General features: G+C 38.2%; 1 protein-coding gene across 2 annotated transcripts; it reads right to left on the bottom strand.

Moving 5' to 3' along the window:
• Positions 1-502: 502 nt before the first annotated feature.
• On the bottom strand, positions 503-21,360 carry LOC128689121 (U3 small nucleolar ribonucleoprotein protein IMP3). Of its 2 annotated transcripts, none has more exons than XM_053777241.2 (6): positions 21,234-21,360; positions 20,452-20,681; positions 17,013-17,120; positions 12,740-12,946; positions 948-1,020; positions 503-579 (listed from the first exon to the last, which is right to left on the bottom strand). In XM_053777241.2, the coding sequence occupies exons 2-6, from the start codon at positions 20,583-20,585 to the stop codon at positions 550-552; spliced, it is 552 nt and encodes a 183-aa protein (XP_053633216.1). In that variant the 5' UTR covers positions 20,586-20,681; positions 21,234-21,360; the 3' UTR covers positions 503-549. The 2 variants fall into 2 exon arrangements, with proteins under 2 accessions (XP_053633216.1, XP_053633215.1); XM_053777240.2 differs by having other exon boundaries at positions 21,220-21,304.
• Between the last annotated feature and the right edge of the window lie 657 nt (positions 21,361-22,017).

The raw sequence follows: 22,017 nt of genomic DNA, 5'->3' as shown, positions 1-22,017 counted from the left end.
CATACGACACGCATGGCTTACGGAGGAAAGATTCTTTTCCACTTCCCCATGGACAATAGAAGAAATAAAAAAGAACAAGAGCTATTTAGAAAAAGGAGAAAAACCTAGATGTATGTATATATATATATGCATGTGCGTGTCTGTGAAGTGTGACCAAAGTGTAAGTAGGAGTAGCAAGATATCCCTGTTATCTTAGCGTGTTTATGAGACAGAAAAAGAAACCAGCAATCCTACCATCATGCAAAACAGTTACAGGTTTTTGTTTCACAGTCATCTGGCAGGACGGTAGTACTTCCCTGGGTGGTTGCTGTCTACCAACCTACTATTTTGTTGTATATATTTTGTTGTATATTTGTTGTATATTTTGTTGTATATATTTATGGCTGAGTGACCTATATGATCAGTGCTCAATAAATACAACTTCCCCTCAGGGCAACGTAAAATATTATGTTACTATTCTCCATACTGCAGTAAAACAAGAAAAAGCATTAAAATAAAAAAATGAATTTCAACTTTATTCTTAAAGTATTTGAGAAACTATATTCCACTCTAGCAGTTGCTGAGGTCAAAGTCATCTCTCTGAAAATATAAAAGAAAAAGTTGGGTAAATTTTAACTGTTCAAAAATACTTATCAATATATCTATGCATTTTGCACTTCAGTTTATAATTTGATTATTTTTTTACAATGTACAGTCCTACAAGCCTCAATGAAGGTGTGCAACATGGGGTGTTTAAGTTAGGCTCCTTTAGTGTTTCTTTCCCAACACGTCCTAATCAGCGTTCACTTTCAAGTGAGCATTCTCGGGGACTTATTTCTCTGCTGCATGACAAAAGCCTTGTATTTTTTCCTCCCCATGTTAAACGTGCAAGAAACTGATTTTTGTTAAATGGTGGAGAGAATAATAAAACCAAAGGATATAATAGTATTCAAGGAGAAACTTCTTACCTCTTCGTTATACTCTTTGACATGCTTCCTGATAGCTGAAGTATCAACCCATGTCACATAGTCCTCCAGGGCTCTGTAACAAAAAACTTGTTTACGGATAATGGTATATGAACACTTGTCAATGGTAGATGGAAAGCCATGTGTGAGCAAAAACTTAATAGCTTATTTGTATATTTTGATTTAAGTTTGAGAGCCTCGGAGATCAAAATATACAGACCTGTATTTTCGTGTCTGTGTACACGTGGGTTTTTGTATTATAGGATAATTACAATACAGAACAGCATCAATTATAGCATAAACAAACTAAGACTATTATAACATGATTCAAGTATTGTAGAGAAAAATATACAGTATAGTGAGGAAGATATATGCCCAAGAAAAAATTGTACAAAATTTGAATAGTTCCCTCAGTAGCTTTTCCTGTCTACTTGCCAGGTCAAAAGCAGTGCCTCTTCCTAGCACTGCTTTTGGTTATATTGCATTTCTAGGCAGTTTTTTTTTTTGGCTGGGCCCCTGGACACATCACTGTTCGGGCAATGAAGAAGCAGACTCGGTCAACTATACATAACCTCTTGCTTTCCCACAGGGGTATTACATCTTGGACTATTTTTCATTGATTCCCAACAACATTAACACTGGTGCGAGATGGTCTAGAACAAATTATTTTCTATTGGACCATGTTAGTGGTAGGAAGATGGCCAGAAACAGTCCTTTGGGAGAAGCTGCACTCATGTTTTTAGTACAGAACTGTATACATTATTTTTTTACTTTTACTGTCTATTGTTAAGTTTTAGAATTTTGTGCTAAACGAGGAGCTAAATTTGATATCTAGTCTCAATATTGTATTATAAATAGTCTCCATTCTTAATAGTCTTTAGTAGTTTTTTTTTTTTCCAACAAACCGGCCCTATCCCACCAAAGCAAGGATGACCTAAAAAGAAAATCCAGAGATTATTTTCCTTTTTAGTAATTATATAGTATCTATTTACCTATTATTTCACACTTAGTTTCTCCTGCCAACATTCTTCCAAATTTTGACTAATGAATGCAGTTAACAAGAGAGGAATATCAGGACTGATAAATCGCAACAATAATCAAAGCTCTCTTGAAAGTAACTTATTAGTATACAGCGTGCCGGGTCACCATCTGAAGACCTGGGAAATCAACATGAATGAATGAATGAGTATACAGCAAGTCAGGCAAAAACTGTTTTCAGTGCCACTTACAGCACAACAGTATTCAGTTATAATGTTAGATCGGAAATAAATAGTATAAAATACCAACACAATGGAAATATAAACACATAAGCAATACAATGTGATCCTTTATTGACAACATTTTGCCCACACAGTGGGCTTTATCAAGTCACAAACAGATCTACCTGGGTCATGTACCTTCCACCCAGGTAGATCTGTTTGTGATTTGATAAAGCCCACTGTCTGGACAAAACTTTGTCAATAAAGGATCACACTGTACTGCTTATGTGTTTATATTTCCATAAATATAAACCACCTACTCGCCCTAAACTACTCGATATTTACCTTTACCAAAAAAATCTCCCAATTACCTAAATCTGAAAACTTAAAAACTAGATGCCCAAAGTTCATAAATTACTTAATACTACTACACTGTAGTATAAATACCTATCCAAAACAATACTACCTTACACCCAATTGTATCATTCTCATACTTTCAACAACTCGATGTTACATTCCCAGAATATAATTTAAATATTTACTATATACAAAACCTACAAAATACCTTCAACTTGTCCCAATGTAATATCCCCAGACTGTAATTTGAGTCAACTTACTGTCTACTATAAATAAAACGGATGTACAACTTATCAAACTATGATCAATTTCTCTAGTGCTAAGTAGTCTGCCCATAATGCCAAGGCATGATAGTGGCTCTCTTTGCACTGCAACTATTATTTTAATTACATTATCTCAATGCACTCTTACAAGGAAATAAAAATTTGTATTTGTATAATGTTAGATCACTGAACAGACACTATAATGACCTCTTAGCACTTCTTTCTTCTTTAAATGTTAGTGTATTTATTATTTTTGCTGAAACCTAGCTTAATTTGCCTTACTGGGGGTAAACAGCCATACATAACTGTAGGCCTGATCAAATAGGAGGTGGTGCTATCATCTACTCCAAAGAATTAAAATGTATTAAATGAAAATGGTGATATATCTGCAAAATTTTCAGTCAGAAACTTGAAACCCCAATTACAGTTGGAGCAGTCTATAGGTTACCTCGCACAAATTCTTACATCTTCAGTGACAACTTAAAAAAGATGACCCTCAAGTAGCTGACTTTACAAACATTATGATTACCAACTATAATCAAGCCTACAAGAATTTCTGAGACAAGTGCTTCCTTACTTGGCCACATCTGGACCAATATAACATCCCCACTCAAATCAGGGATAATCACAGATAACACCACTGACCACTCCCCACCTTTCTCTTAACCAATTTATGTAAATTCCTACAAGACACTAGTAAGATCTCATTTCGTCTCCATGATGAGCCATCAGTAAATAACTATTTCAGTATTAAGTTACCTTGACTGGCACAGAGAGTTTGCTGACAGTTGCGATATTGATGAATGTCAAAATTTTTCTTCAAAAAATCCAAAACCTCTACAACAGACATTGTTTAAGTAAAACTAATGGATCACAACAGAGTCTAAAAGGCCCATGGCTTACAGCATCCTAAAATCTGTTTATAAAAATAACATCAATATAAAAAACAGTTCAGACTGGGCCTAATATCAAAGGATCAGACCAAATGATATATGGCAGTACTTGCCAATCTAATAAGGAAATCTAAATTTTATTATGAAGGCAGATTTATCAAAATATACGGGAATATGAAAAAGACCTGGAAAACCTCCAAAATCCAGGGCTCTTGAAAAACAGAGATATAAACTTAACTAAATTAGATGAACCTCACATCCAGCTTGCAGACACAGCCAATATATTGAATGATTTTTCTACTATAGGATCAAAACTAGCTAGCAAAATCCTAACTCTAAATACTGAAGCAAATCACTACCTTACTGAAAATTATTCAAATTCACTATATCTAGCTCTAAGTTTCATTTGTAATAAAGTTACTGAAAGACAAGACAGGTAGCCTAACTAATTTGTTGCCACTAATGTACAGAAAAAAAAAACTCGTGTACTGTCACCCACCAATACAACTCTGCTCAACAAATCATTGGAATCTTCATCTTTCTGATCAATACTTAAGGTAGCAAAGGATAACAAATCCTACTTAACTAAAGATCACTGAATCAGTTTGAAATATTAATACGTACATACTTTTAAAACTGTACTATTCTTCATTTACCTCTCTTTTTTGTACATTTAAGAACTTCTACGTAACCCTTTCATTTTCAGTCCCGTAATATTACAGCTTGCAGGCCAGTGTCGGGCCTGTAATACTACGCCAAAATTCTAGCAGCTTCAGATCTGGTGGGAGAAAGCTGGTAGGCCTACATGTGAGAGAATGGGTCTGTGTGCTCAGTGTGCACAGTACGAAAAAATCTGGGAGGTAGCAGTGCACTGTGGGAATGCTAATTCAGTACGTCTTGGTCACCAAGCATAGCAGTAAGGAATACCTCACTCTCCAGCAAATTGGGACTCTTCCCTTCCCAAGTGATAGTTCTAACACAGACTGAAGTGTCAGTGAAAATGAATCTCATGGTTTTGAGGAGTTTGTGACAGAAAGCAATGCCCAGGATACCAGAAATAGTGCTGAAAACCCAGACGATTATCAACCTTCCACCTTTCACCAAAAAAGTCAAAGTGACTTATTTCCGTGTGGGTGGTGGGGAAGGCAGCATTGGTGGTAGAGAAGGCAGCGTGGGTTTGTGGAAACAACATAGCAGCATGAGTGTAGATTACCTAGGATAACCCAAAAAAGTCAATGTGACTTATTTCCATGTGGGTGGAGGGGGAAAGGCAGTGTGGGTAGTGGGGAAAACTACATCAGTGGTGGGGAAGGCAGCATGGGCTTGTGTAAACAGGTTTTGTCAACAATATAATAACAATGTTTGTGCAGATATTGTGTTGTATACAATGAGTGGATACATATACATTATGCACTATATTGGTCTCACAGGCCACAAAAGTTACTTGAAAAAATAAAAGAAAAAAGTAGAATAAAAGTAAAAATAACATTACCAAGTGAGCGACAGTTGCCGATGTTGCTGTAAGCAGTTCACCTTCTGTCAACTTTTTGCCTCTATATCTCGGTAAGTACTGATCACAAATTTTTTTTCTCTTTTCTTTTAAAACACTCACAAAAATATTCTTAAAATTTTGGTAAGAAAAAATCATTTTTTTTTTTTTAATATTTTTCGACACAGCGAGAGTTTAGAATCAGAGGTCCAAATAGTGAAAGGGTTAATAATCTATGTCTAGTTCTTATGTAGTCTTTAAGCATTAGGATTAGTTTGCCTGAAATGCACTGCATGCTAGTGTCTTCCTTTCGTGCCTAACAATATTTTATTACATGTGAACTACCTTATCTGTATACTGCAGAAAAGAAATAAAGTACAGTGGACCCTCGACCAACGATATTAATCCGTTCCAGAGAGCTTGTCCTTAGCCGAATTTATCGTTAGCCGAATTAATTTTCCCCATAAGAAATAATGGAAATCCAATTAATCCGTTCCAAACACCCAAAAGTATGAAAAAACTTTTTTTTTCACATGAAATATACATTTTCCTACACAGAAAACAATGATACATGCACAATAAATACTACATGAAGAATAAATGACATTTACCTTTATTGAAGATGTAGTGATGAGTGATGAGATGGGAGGAGGGAAGACGATGGTGGTGCATTATTGTTTGGAAGGGGAATCCCCTTCCATAAGGACTTTAGGTACCAAGTCCTTTTCCGGGGTTACTTGACAGTCACTGGACCTCTGTCGCACCAAAAATCTGTCCATAGAGCTCTGTACCTGACATTCCTTTAAGATTTTCCTAAAATGGGCCACAACGTTGTCATTGTAAAAGTCACCAGCACGGCTTGCAATAGCTGTGTCAGGGTGATGTTCTTGCACCTTTGTCCACATTGTACAAATGTCCTTAATCGTTGAAAACGGCAACTTCCTCCATTTCTCTCTCCCCTCCTCTGAAGCAATTTCCTCAGTTGTGGTCTCTTGCTGTTGCAGATGCTCTTGCAGCTCATCAGTGGTTAGTTCTTCATCATTGTCCTCCACCAACTCTTCCACATCTTCCCCACTAATCTCCAACCACATGGACTTTCCCAATGACACAATAGATTCCACAACTGGCATAGGCTCCTGAGGGTTAGCTCCAAACCCTTCGAAATCCCTCTCTTGTACACATTGTGGCCACAGTTTCCTCCAAGCTGAGTTGAAGGTCCTGTTAGTCACTCCCTCCCAAGTCTTACCTATACGAGGATACTAAAGTGATCTTCCCAAAACTCTCTTAGGGTCAATTCAGTGTCTGAGGTCACTTCAAAGCACTTTTGAAACACTGCTTTGGTGTGGTTTTTTTAAATTTGAAATGACCTGTTGGTCCATGGGCTGGAGGAGAGGAGTGGTATTAGGAGGCAAAAACTTCACTTTTATGAAGCTCAACTCCCCCGCAATTCGCTCTGGCAAGTCTGAAGGATGAGCAGGAGCATTGTCTAATACCAGGAGGCACTTGAGGTCCAATTTATTTTCCAGGAGGTAATTTTTCACAGTGGGGCCAAACACATGATAGAACCAATCATAGAAAATGTCCCTAGTGACCCATGCCTTACTGTTTGCCCTCCATATCACACACAAATTAGCCTTGACAACACTGTTTTTCTCAAACACTCTGGGATTTTCAGAGTGATACACGAGCAGAGGTTTCATTTTGCAATCCCCACTAGCATTACTACAAAATATTAGAGTTAGCCTGTCTTTCATAGGCTTGTGTCCTGGCAGTGCCTTTTTTCTCCTGTGTAATGTAGGTCCTGTTTGGCATTTTCTTCCAAAACAGGCCTGTTTCGTCACAATTAAACACTTGCTGGGGTTTTAATTTTTCAGTGTCTATGTACTCCTTGAATTCCTGCACATATTTTTCAGCCGCTTTCTGGTCACAACTGGCAGCCTCACCATGCCTTATCACACTGTGTATGCCACTACGATTCTTAAATCTCTCAAACCAACCTTTGCTGGCCTTAAATTCACTAACATCACCACTAGTTGCAGGCATTTTTTTAATTAAATCGTCATGCAACTGCCTTGCCTTTTCACATATTACTGACTGAGAAACACTATTTCCTGATAATTGTTTGTCGTTTATGCACACCAACAACAGTCTCTCCACATCTTTGAGTATTTGCGATCTCTGTTTTGAAAACATACTTGCACCTTTCGCAACAACAGCTTCCATTGATTGACTTTCTGTTGGCCAAGATAGTAGCGATGGTTGATTGGGGTTTGTTATACAACCTGGCCAGCTCGGAGGCACGCACTCCACTTTCATACTTTGTGATTATCTCTTTCTTCAATTCCATAGTACGTACAGTGGACCCTCGCCTAACAACATTAATCCATTCCTGAGAGCTCATCGTTAGCCGAAAATAACGTTAGCCGAATTAATTTTCCCCATAGGAAATAATGGAAATCAAATTAATCCGTTCCTGACACCCCAAAGTATGAAAAAAAATTACCACATGAAATATACATTTTTATACACCCAAAAAGAAGACATGCATAATTACTACTCTACTAAATAAGGAATACATTACACTTACCCTTATTGAAGATCTGGTGATGATTGATGGGATGGGAGGAGGGGAGATGGTGGAAGTTGTTATTGTTTGGAAGGGGAATCCCCTTCCATGAGGACTTGAGGTAGCAAGTCCTTTTTCAGGGGTTACTTCCCTTCTTCTTTTAATGCCACTAGGACCAGCTTGAGAGTCACTGGACCTCTATTGCACAACAAATCTGTCCATAGAGCTCTGTACCTCGCGTTCCTTTAAGATTTGCCTAAAATGGGCCACAACATTGTCATTGTAATAGTCACCAGCATGGCTTGCAACAGTTGTGTTAGGGTGAGTTTCATCCATAAAGGTTTGCAGTTCAGCCCACTTTGCACACATTTCCTTAATCTCTTTTTTCAATTCCATACTAATTCTCGCCCTTTTTACCATAGGGTTGGCACTAGAAGCTTTCTTGGGGTCCATGGTGACTTATTTTGCAGTTACAAGCACTAAAAACACTGGGATAATGTGAAATGTACCGAATGTATGCATAGATGTGACTGCACTGGCTGGCTTGTAAACACTGGCACCCATGGGGCAGTGTGGACAGGTCCCGGACGAATCACATTGGGCGAGTTTTTTATCGTTAGGCAGGGCAAAATTTTATGCTCAAACACTTCATTAGGAGGATTTAACATTATGTGATGCGTTCGTTAGGCGAGGGTCCACTGTAATTCTTACCCTTTTTACCACAGGGTTACACTAGAAGCCTTCTTGGGGCCCATGGTGGTTTATTTAGCAGTTATAAGCACTAAAAACACTGGAATAATACAAAATGTATCGCAGGTACATGTGCAAGCGTCGGGACTGGCTTGTAAACAATGGCACACTAGCTGAAGGTAGGGCAGCTGAGGCGCGCTCAGGCTGGACGGACAGGTGGACGCATTCGGGACAAATGTCCTTGCCCAAGTTTTTCATCGTTGGTCAAGACAATATTTTTACGCAAAAACGCATCGTTGCCAGATTTTATCGTTAGTCGATGCCATCGTTGGTCGACGGTCCACTGTATTTGTAATTGTACCTTTCCATGTTTCTACTTTTGCACATCCCCCACTGGAGCACTGTATTACTTAACTATATAATAATAATAATAATAATACTCCTGCAATGATATGAAATGATAGAGAATCTTTTCCCAGTGGTAATGACACCAAAAGTTTGAAATTTGATGGAAAACTTAGGGAATCACACGTTCATGAAGTTAGTGGTCTCAGCGATGTTTACGCATCAGTGATTTCGCCCACTTTGAGACCTATTTTCTGCCAATTCCATTGTTCTGGTTGACCAAACTCAAAGCTATTTCACTAGAACTCCATTTGTTACATCAATTGAATACAAGAAACCAACCACTTACCAATTTCAACTACCCAATAAAGTGATCAGAAATTGGTAATTTGGACAATTTCATACACAATTCAAGGCCAATTTCAAAATAGGGTTCAGAATTACAATACAAACATTCCTAGCACTAAAATATTATTTTTTCTGTTCATTACTCATGTCTCCAGGCCCCTCTTATATTACGCTTGCTTCCATTTTGAATTTTTATTCACACAAAAAAACAGAAGATTTACTGTTATACAGACTACTACATTATGTAAAAATAGTATAAATAATATCAGTGCATTTGTGAAAGCATATTAGATCCACCAGTTGACGTGTACTGAAAGCGTGATGTGATTCATTTACTCTTGAACATTGCCAAAAATCGAACATTTCCGCTACTCTGAGCTAAATTTCACGGTACTTTTAGTCCGTCAACCATTCAAAAATATCTCTGTTTCTGTAATATATCTTCCATTCTATCAAATGAGACCAAAAAAAACAAGAATACACCCATAAATACCATATGAAAATACACTGCAAAGTCGGTGTTTTAAACTAAAAACAAGGTCAGTTTTTTTTTTCTCATTATGCACTGCATGCTGCAGGATTTTTTTTTATACTGCGCACACTGACCTCTCAGACCCATTTTCTCATATGTAGGCCTATCAGCTTTCTCCCACAAGATTTGAAGCCACTAGAATTTTGGCATATTACAGGACCAACACTGGCTTACAAGTCGTAATATTATGGGACCGACTGTGAAAGGGTTAATACAGTGGACCCCCGCATACCGTTGGCATCACATAACGTTTAATCCGCATACCGATACATTTTATCGCTAAAATTTTGCCTCGCATACCGCTTAAAAACCCGCTCACCGCTGTTCGTCCGAGACGCGTCCAATGTGCGCCCTCAGCCAGCCTCACATGTGCCGCCCGTGCCATTGTTTACCCGCCAGCCTCCGCGGTAACATCCAAGCATACAATCGGAATATTTCGTATTATTACAGTGTTTTCGGTGCTTTATCTGGAAAATAAGTGACCATGGGCCCCAAGAAAGCTTCTAGTGCCAACCCTACAGCAATAAGGGTGAGAATTCCAATAGAGATGAAGAAAGAGATCATTGATAAGTATGAAAGTGGAGTGCGTATCGCCGACCTGGCCAGGTTGTACAAGAAACCCCAATCAACCATCGCTACTATTGTGGGCACCAGAAAGGCAATCAAGGAAGCTGTTCTTGCCAAAGGTTTAACTGTGTTTTCGAAACAAAGATCGCAAGTGACGGAAGATGTTGAGAGACTCTTATTGGTGTGGATAAATGAAAAACAGCTAGCAGGAGATAGCGTCTCTCAAGCGATCATAAGCGAAAAGGCTAGGAAGTTGCATGAGGATTTAATTAAAAAAATGCCTGCAACTAGTGCTGATGTGAGTGAATTTAAGGCCAGCAAAGGTTGGTTTGAGAGATTTAAGAAGCGTAGTGGCATACATAGTGTGATAAGGCATGGTGAGGCTGCCAGTTCGGACCACAAAGCGGCTGAAAAATATGTGCATGAATTCAAGGAGTACATAGAAAGTGAAGGACTGAAACCTGAACAAGTGTTTAATTGTGATGAAACAGGCCTGTTTTGGAAGAAAATGCCAAGCAGGACCTACATTACTCAGGAGGAAAAAGCACTCCCAGGACATAAGCCTATGAAAGACAGGCTTACTTTGTTGATGTGTTCCAATGCTACTGGTGATTGCAAAGTGAAGCCTTTATTAGTGTATCACTCTGAAACTCCCAGACCGTTCAGGCAAAAGAATGTCCTCAAGGAGAATTTGTGTGTGCTGTGGAGGGCAAACAGTAAGGCATGGGTCACTAGGGACTTTTTCTATGACTGGCTACACCATGCATTTGCCCCCAATGTGAAAGATTACCTAACTAACTGGTGTTAGACAATGCCCCTGGTCATCCTACAGACTTGGCAGAGCGACTTTATGGGGACATGAAATTCATTAAGGTGAAGTTTTTGCCTCCTAATACCACTCCTCTCCTGCAGCCCATGGACCAGCAGGTTATTGCAAACTTCAAAAAACTGTACACAAAAGCTCTGTTTGAAAGGTGCTTTGTAGTGACCTCAGAAACTCAACTGACTCTAAGAGAGTTTTGGAGAGAGCACTTTAATATCCTCAATTGTGTAAACCTTATAGGTAAGGCTTGGGAGGGAGTGACTAAGAAGACCTTGAACTCTGTTTGGAAGAAACTGTGGCCAGAATGTGTAGACAAAAGGGATTTTGAAGGGTTTGAGGCTAACCCTGAGAGGATTATGCCAGTTGAGGAATCCATTGTGGCATTGGGAAAGTCCTTGGGGTTGGAGGTTAGTGGGGAGGATGTGGAAGAGTTGGTGGAGGAGGACAATGAAGAACTAACCACTGATGAGCTGATAGATCAACTTCAACAGCAAGAGGCCAGACCTGAGGAAACTGGTTCAGAGGAGGGGAGAGAGAAATTGAAGAAGTTGCCTACTACAAAGATTAAGGAAATCTGTGCAAAGTGGCTTGAAGTGCAAACCTTCATGGATGAAAATCACCCTCACACAGCTATTGCAAGCCGTGCTGGTGATTATTACACTGACAATGTTGTGAAACACTTTAGGGAAGTCATAAAGGAACGAGAGGTACAGGCCACTATGGACAGATATGTTGTGCGAAAGAAGTCCAGTGACTCTGAAGCTGGTCCTAGTGGCATTAAAAGAAGAAGGGAAGTAACCCCAGAAAAGGACTCAACACCTCAAGTCTTAATGGAAGGGGATTCCCCTTCTAAACACTAACACTCTCTCTCCCCTCCTCCCATCCCATCAATCATCACCAGATCTTCAATAAAAGTAAGTGTCATGTAATTGTGCATGCCTTTTTCAGTTTGTGTGTATTAAAATTAACATTTCATGTGGTAAAAATTTTTTTTTTTCATACTTTTGGGTGTCTTGCACGGATTAATTTGATTTCCATTATTTCTTATGGGGAAAATTCATTCGCATACCGATCATTTCGCATAACAATGAGCCCTCTTGCACGGATTAAAATCGCTATGCGGGGGTCCACTGTATGCATCGACTGGCCAGTCAAGTAAAGCATTGTTACATGACCAGCAGCTGTATGGGTGACAATGTATACAAAGTCTTGACCTGGAGGTTATCACAGGGCATAGCCTAACAATAGAGAAGGGAGATATAATCATCTTTATAACTGACGAGAATGTCTGTTTTAGATTTCTTCAGCGCTGAATTGAACATCCAAGATCTACTGATAAAGAGGCTTCCTTTCACAAGCTTATTTTCCTGTGCTACAGATATTGCTAAAATTCCAAAGATTAACCTATATTTACAATGTACAGTGGTACCCCAAGTTTCGTACATAATTCATTCCAGAAGGTTGTTTATGTGCCATTACCAAATGAATTTGTTCCCATAAGGAATAATGTAAATTAGATTAATCCATTTCAGACCCTCAAAAAACACTTACAAAAGCACTTACAATAACACAATTACATAATTGTTCAAGTTGGGAGCTGTACAAAACTGAGGGTACCACTGTACAACACAAGATAAAGAATTCCCAAACAAAAAGAGAAAAAAATTATTTTAATAACATCATCATAACTGCAAATATAAAAAAAAAAATATTACTGAAATACCTTGTAACGAGAAAGGCTGGATCTTTCACAACTTCAGGACCAACGCGGATGTGACCGTGCTCGATAAATGTAATAGCAGTGCTTAAATTTGGGCTCATTTTGTTACGAACCATGATGCACGGTAGACGTCGACGGCAGAATGATGAGGCCGACACACGATTGCAAAACTCCAAGTTCCACTTGGTTGGAATCAGTCCCATGGTGTACCTGAAATTTATATTAGAGTACAGCCTCTCTTCACTTAGCGACGTACTCGTTTACCTACGACTTGAACTTACAACGGGCCCTTTGACTAGTATGCATACCTAAATAGTGTAATGTATATTAGAGCTGATTTCCTCTATTCTGTTTATTACAATATATAGTACACTACCAATAGGTATATTTTATTACATAATATGGTACAAAAGATTTAAGAGATACATTGTTGATATAAAGATGGCATATACAGTACATTCTCCATGGGAAAGTGGAGCAGAATTCTTCCTCTGTAAGCCATGCATGTCGTAAGAGGCGACTAAAATGCCAGGAGCAAGGGACTAGTAACCCCTTATCCTGTATATATTACTAACTTTCATTTTTCCTTTTGGGCCACCCCACCTCGGTGGGATACGGTTGGTATGTTGAAAGAAAGAAGAAGAATACAGTACATGAGGTGCGTGTACATATTGGTACATATTGGTATGTGTTTGTCACTGACTATAATGCAAAAATCTCATCCAGCTCCTCAGAGCTGGGGTGCGTGCTCAAAATACAGCAGGTATTACCCCTCTGAACAGCAGAGCTGAGTTGCTGGAACAGAAAACTAGCTGCCCTGGGATCCCTAGTTACCCTGATGAGTCTTTTGCCTAGCCCCTTAAGAAACTTAGATGCACTCTTTTCCATGAGCCAAGGGTCTCTGAGCCTATGGGAACAAACATATAATGATGGGCAAGTTCTCCACATTTTCTAGACTTTTGAGACTTCCTGAAGCTGGCAGCTGCCCCTCCTTCCTCCCTGGTGTATTGGAGATAGGTATCAGCCAAGGTAGATGCACATGTGTAGTCACTACTGTATAAACATTTAAAAATATACCAGAAATGTTATAAATGGTGCAAAGGTGACATTAAAACAATATCAAAGATGCTTGACACAAACCCACTACCATTATAGTATGCTCCTCACTTAGCAACGAATTCATTTACCGACATGGTATTAGGAATGGAACTCCATTGTTAAGAGAGGCTGTATTATATAATGCATAAACTTTCTAAAAATAAATGAAAAGAATAACTAATGAAGTCCACTTATATCTGGTTTAACACAAAAAACATTTTGTTTATGCTTCACAATATTTCCAAGGATAAATATATTCATATATCTCACAGGAAATCTAGAAAATAAACACCACAACCTACGTGTGCCTTCCATTCATGTTGTTAATAACAGACAAGAGTTCAAGTGCAATTCATCCTGGCTTCTTTGTGAATGAAAAGTTCTGTTTTACTGTATCATCTCTATTATTTTCTTATCAATAAAAATGTTATATACAGTAGTTTATTTTGACCTCCTCAATTTACTTATTTAATTCAGGAGGAAGTGTCAAACCCATAGGGTTAAGTATCACATGAGGAATGGAAGACATGTTTGATCTATGGAAGGGAAAGATAAATCCAGTTCCTTGGAGCAAGAGCCCCCTCACAGTCATCAAGGAATCTTCCTTGAGGAAAGTAGTGAACCTGAAAATTTAAAGTTTTACACAATTAACCATTTATACTTTTTAATCAGTTGCATGTTTCACAATTTCACCTTTTGTTTATATTACAAAGATACTGTATTGCCAGCACCTTTTTTCTCATGTAAAACTGATTGGATTACATGTGATTTAGCATAAAATCCTGCATATACTGGGATGTCACCTGCTCTCTTTCCTCTACTCCTCTCTCCTGCACCTTTCCTCTTTTCTACTTTTCTAATGACTCATTTTCTTCTTCTTGCCTGATACTATCTTCTCTCTTACTTTCACTTGCTGCCTCTTCCATACAGGAAGTTAAAGTGAATAAATATATTTCCTTACAGTGCTAATGCTCATCATTTACTGTGGACACTAACTTGGTTATGCACAATCTGAGTTGCAAATCACTTTCACTGTTTCACTGTGGCTGTGATGTATACTGACCAGATTATTTATCCCACAGGCTGTGGCTGGAAAATATATAGTCAGGCAATGATAAAAATAAAATGCATGCCAGGGGAAAATATTTACAAGTAAGAATTCAGTTGACTCACAAAATCGTAATGACATGATTGCAAACAAACCATACCACGGGCGGGGATAGAACCCGCGATCAGAGTCTCAAATCTCCAGACCGTCACGTTAGCCACTGGACCAGCTAGCCACAATAAGATTCGTCCAACTAGGTATATTTCTACACCATAGGAAGGTTAGCATAGGCACCACTATGCTAACCAGTGGCTAACGCGACGGTCTGGAGTTTTGAGACTCTCTGATCGCGGGTTCTATCCCCGCCCGTGGTATGGTTTTTTTGAGAATTCAGTTGGGTGCAGCAGGTGAGTTAAGTCCTGCCTCACTCTCACTCACTCTCTCTGACTGAAGAGTCTTGAATCAAGAACTCTTGTTTGCCCCATTTCAAGGCATAACCCTGTATGGTCTTTTCCTACATTATTGTCATTTGTCATCAAGAACTGAAGTGAACTAAATGACAACACATATAGTTGAAGGTGTGTGTGAATAACTAAAGCATTAAAAAAATTAAAGCATACTTTTTTTTGTTTGCTTCTTTTTGATTTAATAATTTATACAGGAGAATGGGATACTAGCCCTTTACTCCCAGCATGTTAGTTTCTTTTAATGACACATATGGCTGATAGAGGAAGCAATCTTCTTCACTCTCCCATAGAAATGAAAGGAAACACATGAATAATTAAGAAGTTTAAGGGAACATTCAGAGAGGATGGAGCAAAACAAAATAACTAGGAGAGTATATAAATCAAGAGTGGAGAAAAGGAGGGACAAAGGTCATTTCAGGAAGGGTAGGAGAGGTTTTGAATGTTAAAGGCTTGGACATCTGAAAAGCTTGTGCAAGCATGTTAGATAGGAGTGGAAACAAGTGGTTTTTATGATTTGACGTGCTGTTGGAGTGTGAACAAAGTAACGCTTGTGAATGGATTCAGGAAAACTGGTTATCCAGACTTGAGTCCTGGAGATGGAAAGTATGTTGCACTTTGAAGGAGGGGTGGGATGTTGCAATTCAGAAGGTCATCAAAGATGCAATGTTGGTATCACTCTGGGAAGACAGTGATTGAATGAATGAATGATGATGAAAGCGTTTCTTCTTTCTTGAGTCTCCTTGTCTTGGTGGGAGATGGCTGGTGTGTTAACCCAATGACTGTTGTGAGCCCCAAAATTAAAAATGCTGTCAGTGTTGCAATCTTTCAAAAGTATTTATCATCTAAAATGATAGAGAAGCTTTTTCTAAAGGCAATTACACTGAAAATGTAAAATTTTATGTAACAATTACAGAATTATGCAGGCACAAAAATGGAGGACGTGGAGCACTGTATACAAAGTGTGTAAATTTTGACTGCATCATTAGTGGTATTCAGTAGCTCAGTGCATATAAGTAACTTTAACATTCATGCCAACCTTCCCTTGTTGTCTTCTTGTTTGCCTCCATCTCACTTTTTTGGTAATTTTTGGGTAGCAAATTATAATACCTAAGAGCTATGCTGCTTTAAGTCTAATGAAGAGCAGTAAACTGAAAAACTTCATCAACATACTCAGTATTGGATGCAAAAATGGAGATAGCAGAGATGATTACATTGGTGACATACCATGAAGTTTTATTTTATGATTAATCTCAGAAGGTTAATAATTATGGAAAACCTAAGAAAGTCTAGCAGTGTGGTTTATTTCAACTGGGGTCCTTAGGTCTTTTCCCCTAGAATTCTAACCACAACAGCCAACTTAGTCCAGGATACTGCATATACCTATTTACTGCTTCATAAACAGGAATAGTAGGTGTAAGAAGATTTGCTCATATATCTTGCCTCATCCATAGTTCATACTGAACTATGAAACACAGGATACAGAAAGCATTAACTTGATTGATGAGCTAGTCCAATCTGGTCTCGGGCTGTCATAACAAATCTCTCAAAATTGGTTTAAGGTATTACCAGGCATCTTCGTGGAATCTCCAATATCTGAGGTTAAGCTGTTTAGTAAGCTATAAATTTTTATAAAAAAGTTAATAAAAATGTTAAAGATACTTACAATTTTTCAATAAGCCTTCCACTAGCTTCCATTCTAAAAGGGTCTTTAGGATCTAAATCCTTTATTTTATTTGCCAACTCTCTAGTTTCTCTGGACATCTTGTTGTATCTGAAATTTACACAAGAATTGTTACACTTGGAAAGTCAATTATAGTTGTATATACAGTAATTAAAAAAAAATAGTACCCTATAATGTACACCAATTCAAAATGACAAATTTACAATATTTCCATATACAGTCCATGAAAGAAACAAAATGAGGCAGAAAAATAAAAAAAATTGTGAAGATTGTGCAGACTCATAAACAATGTACACAACTTTATTTCCACTCTCCTCAACTTCAAATACAACCAAATGACTTAGTGTGACATCACAATTCAATGCCTGAACTATACAGAACATCTTTTCCTCAAATAAAGGAAGATGAATATTTTGAGAATTGCATCTAATAATAAAGTTAATAACAACATTATAAGATTATGGATACAAAACTTTTTGAACAATTATTGTCAAGCCATTTGAATTAAATTAGAGAACATTAATAACAATTAGCTCCAATATACCCTATAATATTATCACTAACATATTCAACTAACTTTGATGCATTTAAAACATAAATAAGTTAGTACAGTACATTTCATTATATACTAAAATCCTCTACAAAAACACACAACTGTATATGAGAAATGAGCAATTAATAAGATGCAAAAACATTTGGAGGCACTATTAATCACATGGTTATATCCCTGGAGGAGAAGTGTGCTTCCTTGTCTTACATTATTTGCACAGGTTTCCTTCATCTTGGCACTTCCTTGATCACCTAGGTTCCCATATATAATATTAATAATAATATCTTCATTTTCTCCTAGGTAGTAGGTTGGTAGACAGCAATTGCCCAAAGAAGTACTACCATCCTGCCAAGTGAGTGTAAAACGAAAGCCTGTAATTGTTTTATATGATGGTAGGATTGCTGGTGTTTTTTTTTCTGTCATAAACATGCAAGATTTCAGGTACATCTTTCTACTTCTACTTACATTTAGGTCACACTACACATGCATGTACAAGCATATCTATACACACACCCTTCTGGGTTTTCTTCTATTATTCTTACTAGTTCTTGTTCTTGTTTATTTCCACTTATCTCCATGGGGAAGTGAACAGAATTCTTCCTCCATAAGCCATGCATGCCATAAGAGGAAACTGAAATGCCAGAAGGGGCTAGTAACTCCTTCTCCTGTACATATTACTAAACGTACAAGGAGAAACTTTCGTTTTTCTTTTTGGGCCACCCTGCCTTAGTGGGATATGGCCGGTGTGTTGAAAGAAAGAAGGATTGCAGGTGTCTTTTTTCTGTCTCATAAACATGCAAGATTTCAGGTACGTCTTGCTACTTCTACTTACACTTAGGTCACACTACACTTGCATGTACAAGCATATATATACACACACCCCACTGTGTTTTCTTCTAGTTTCTTACTAGTTCTTGTTCTGGTTTATTTCCTCATATCTCCATGGGGAAGTGGAATAGAATTCTTCCTCTGTAAGCCATACATGTCATAAGAGGCGATTAAAATGCCGGGAGCAAGTGGCTAGTAACCTCTTCTCCTGTATATACAGCCTCTCCTCACTCAGTGACGTACTCATTTACCAACAACTCAGACTATGACAGACTCTCTAACCAGTACTCATACCTAAATAATGTACATTGGAGCTGATTTCCTCTATTCTCTTTATTACAATATACAGTACACTGCTGTGTAAACATTTAAAAAGACACCAGAAATGTTATCAATGGTGCAAAGGTGACATTAAAACAATATCAAAGATGGCTGACACAAATCCACTACCACTGTAGTATGCTCCTCACTTAGGGACGAATTTGTTTACCAATGTGGTCTTAGGAACGGAACTCTATCATTAAGTGAAGAGAGGCTGTATTACTAAATTTAAAAGGAGAAACTTTCGTTTTTCCTTTTGGGTCACCTTGTTATGCAGAGCATTTCAGGCAAATTAAGTCAATATAATGGCACAAAGAAAGTCAAACACATCCTTTTAATGGGCATTAGTTACCATGTGTTTAGAATTTACACTGGTTCAAAGTTAACGGGTTCTTAACAGTTATGAAGCACCACTACTCTAAGCTTTCATTAGGGTTATTTCAATTGAGTTATTGTTGCATACAATATAATGAATTTGTGCTTCTTCAGTACTGCAGGAAGTATATTTCCTGAAGTTCTTTATTCAGTCACATTATACAGTGATGGTTACTTTGAAGTCTAGTTAAACATTGCCTCCTTATGTATTGCCATACATTTTCACTGTTAATAAGGATAATTTTGTTCTTATTGTAATAACCTGTATATTTAACCTGTGTGACTGAAGGTGGTTGTTGCCCGACACCCACCAACCTGTACAATTACTCTTATTTGTAGCACCCCATAATAAGAGAACACAATCCATTAATTTCTCATCAACAGGAACAACAATTCTTATTCCTTGGATGACAAAGTCCCGTGGCTTGATTGGCAATGCTCTTGCCTCACACACAGTGTTTATGGTTCAATCCCTGGAATAGGTGGAAATGTTGGGCTTGTTTCCTTTCAATTGCTGTCCCTGTTCACCTAGTAGTAAGTAGGTACCTGGGTGTTAGTTGACTGGTGTGGGTTGCATCTTGGGGGACAAGATTAGAGGACCATAATGGAAATAAGAGACAGTCCTCAATGACGTACTGACTTTTTTGGGTTATCCTGGGTGGGTAACCCTTCCCCAGGTTAGAAATCCGAACTTATGATTGTAGTTAACTGCACAAAAAGTCCTATTTAAGTCTACGTCTAGTTCTTAAGTAACATTTAAGCCTTAAGATAAGATTTTGTTCAGTTTTTTAATCCAGGAGGTTTACCTACCCAGGATAACCCTAGAAAGTAAGTGCATAATCAATGACTGTGTCTTATTTCCATTGGGGTCCTTAATTTTGTCCCCCTAGGATGCAACCTACACCTGTCGACTAACATCCAGGTACCTACTTGCTTGCTAGGTGAAAGGGACAACATGTTTAAGGAAACACACCTAATGTTTCCACCCTTGCCGGGGATCAATCTCTGGACACTATGTGATGTGAGATTATTATTATTATTATTATTATTATTATTATTATTATTATTATTATTATTATTATTATTATTATTATTATAATCAAAAAGAAGCGCTAAGCCACAAGGGCTATATAGCTTGTGATGTGAGAGAGTTGACTACCAGACCACGGGCCACAGTGATCAGTTGTCTGAAATGAATTGCATAATTAATAGCTTTCTGTTGTGCCTGCCACTGCATTAGTTCCTGTAAAATATATTATCTGTACGGCATAAATAAACATTATTATTATTAATCTTATCACCCCCAAGGGGCAACAAATAAACTGCGAAGAACATTTGCCCACTTACAGCGTATAATCATCTCTTCTTTGTATCATGTACCTCTTCAAAATTTTGACTTCTTTCAGGTTGTTGTCCACCTCCCACTTCAGGAAGTCTGTATGTTTAAGTAGCTTTTTCTCGGCATATTTTAACTGCCTCATTTTTGTGGTAGCGAGTGTTGTTGTTGAGGTTATTCAGAGCCACCACACTAGACACTTACGCTCTACCACCAGGGAGTCCACCAACATATATTGAACCTGGATGGAAATGAGTAACATTATTATTATAATCAAGGGGGAAGTGCTAAACCCAAAGGATTTTACAGTGCCTGTGGGAGGGGATGTGGAAGATATTCAGGCTTAATTCAGGGAACTGGAGCACAGATCCAATTCCCTAGATCAAGAGCCCCTCACCAGCATCAAGAAACCTTCCTTGAGGGGGACCCCAATGGAAATAAGTCACTTTGTCTGAAGTTTTTTGGGTTATCCTGGGTAATCTACACATATGCTGATATGTATTATAATTTATGTAACTGTATTTATGTGTACCTGAATAAACTTACTTAGATCAGGTGGACCCCAGTCTTAAACACCAAGAGAATGAGGACTCCAATGGAAATTTAAAGGACTCCAATGGAAATTTAAAGGACCCCAATGGAAATTTAAAGGACCCCAATGGAAATTTCAAGAACCCCAATGGAAATAAGTCACTTTGTCTTACTTTTTTAGGTTATCTTAGGTTCTCTACACATATGCTGCTATGTATGATAATCTATGTAACTGTATTTGTGTATACCTGAATAAACTTACTGACTTAAGAGTTTTACTCCTTGATCAACAAACAACGTGAGTGAAGACTTGTTGTTGTTGTTGTTGTTGTTGGTTATAGAGATCGTGACGACTCCAAGTTGTGACGGCCGCAACTCCGGAGTCGGAAAACTACTCGAGTATTTCGTTTTATCTTTTTTGAGGGAGGGAGGGAGGGCGAAATCATGGGTCAAAACCTTTGCCGTTAAGTAAGAGAGGTAAGGACGAGATTCGGACTCTAGAAGAGTGGATATAATACAGAAAAAAACACATATAAGCCGACAAAAAGGGCAGAACAGCAAAGCCGTATCCTTCACGGTGTGAGCACCACATTGCGGACTTGGCCCAGAAGGAATTTGAGGAGGTACATTATGGTAAGTTTATTTAGGTACGGATACAGATAAGTACAATTATCATACATATTTTAACATGAGTGTAAATTACCTAGGTTAGCCCCAAAAAGGTCAACTTGACTTATTTCCACTGTATATATGGGCTTCAGAAAGGCATTTGACAGAGTTCCGCATCGGAGATTGTTGAAGAAAGTGAAAACACAAGGACAAGCAGGAGAAATTTTTTGCCTGGACAGAGGCGTGGTTGACAGATAAGCAACAGAGAGTTTGCATTAACGTGGAGAAATCAAAGTGGGAACGCGTGACAGTCAATGTTCCACAGGGGTCAGTGTTTGGCCCTTTGTGATGAATGGTTTTGAAAACCGACAAGTTGAAGAATTGAGACACTTATGCAACACATGGGAATCTTTATTGAAGAAACGTTTCGCCACACA

The sequence above is a fragment of the Cherax quadricarinatus genome, chromosome 21 (genome assembly GCF_038502225.1).
Source record: "Cherax quadricarinatus isolate ZL_2023a chromosome 21, ASM3850222v1, whole genome shotgun sequence".
Lineage (NCBI taxonomy): Eukaryota > Metazoa > Arthropoda > Malacostraca > Decapoda > Parastacidae > Cherax > Cherax quadricarinatus.
This window is presented reverse-complemented; position numbering and strand designations above follow the sequence as displayed.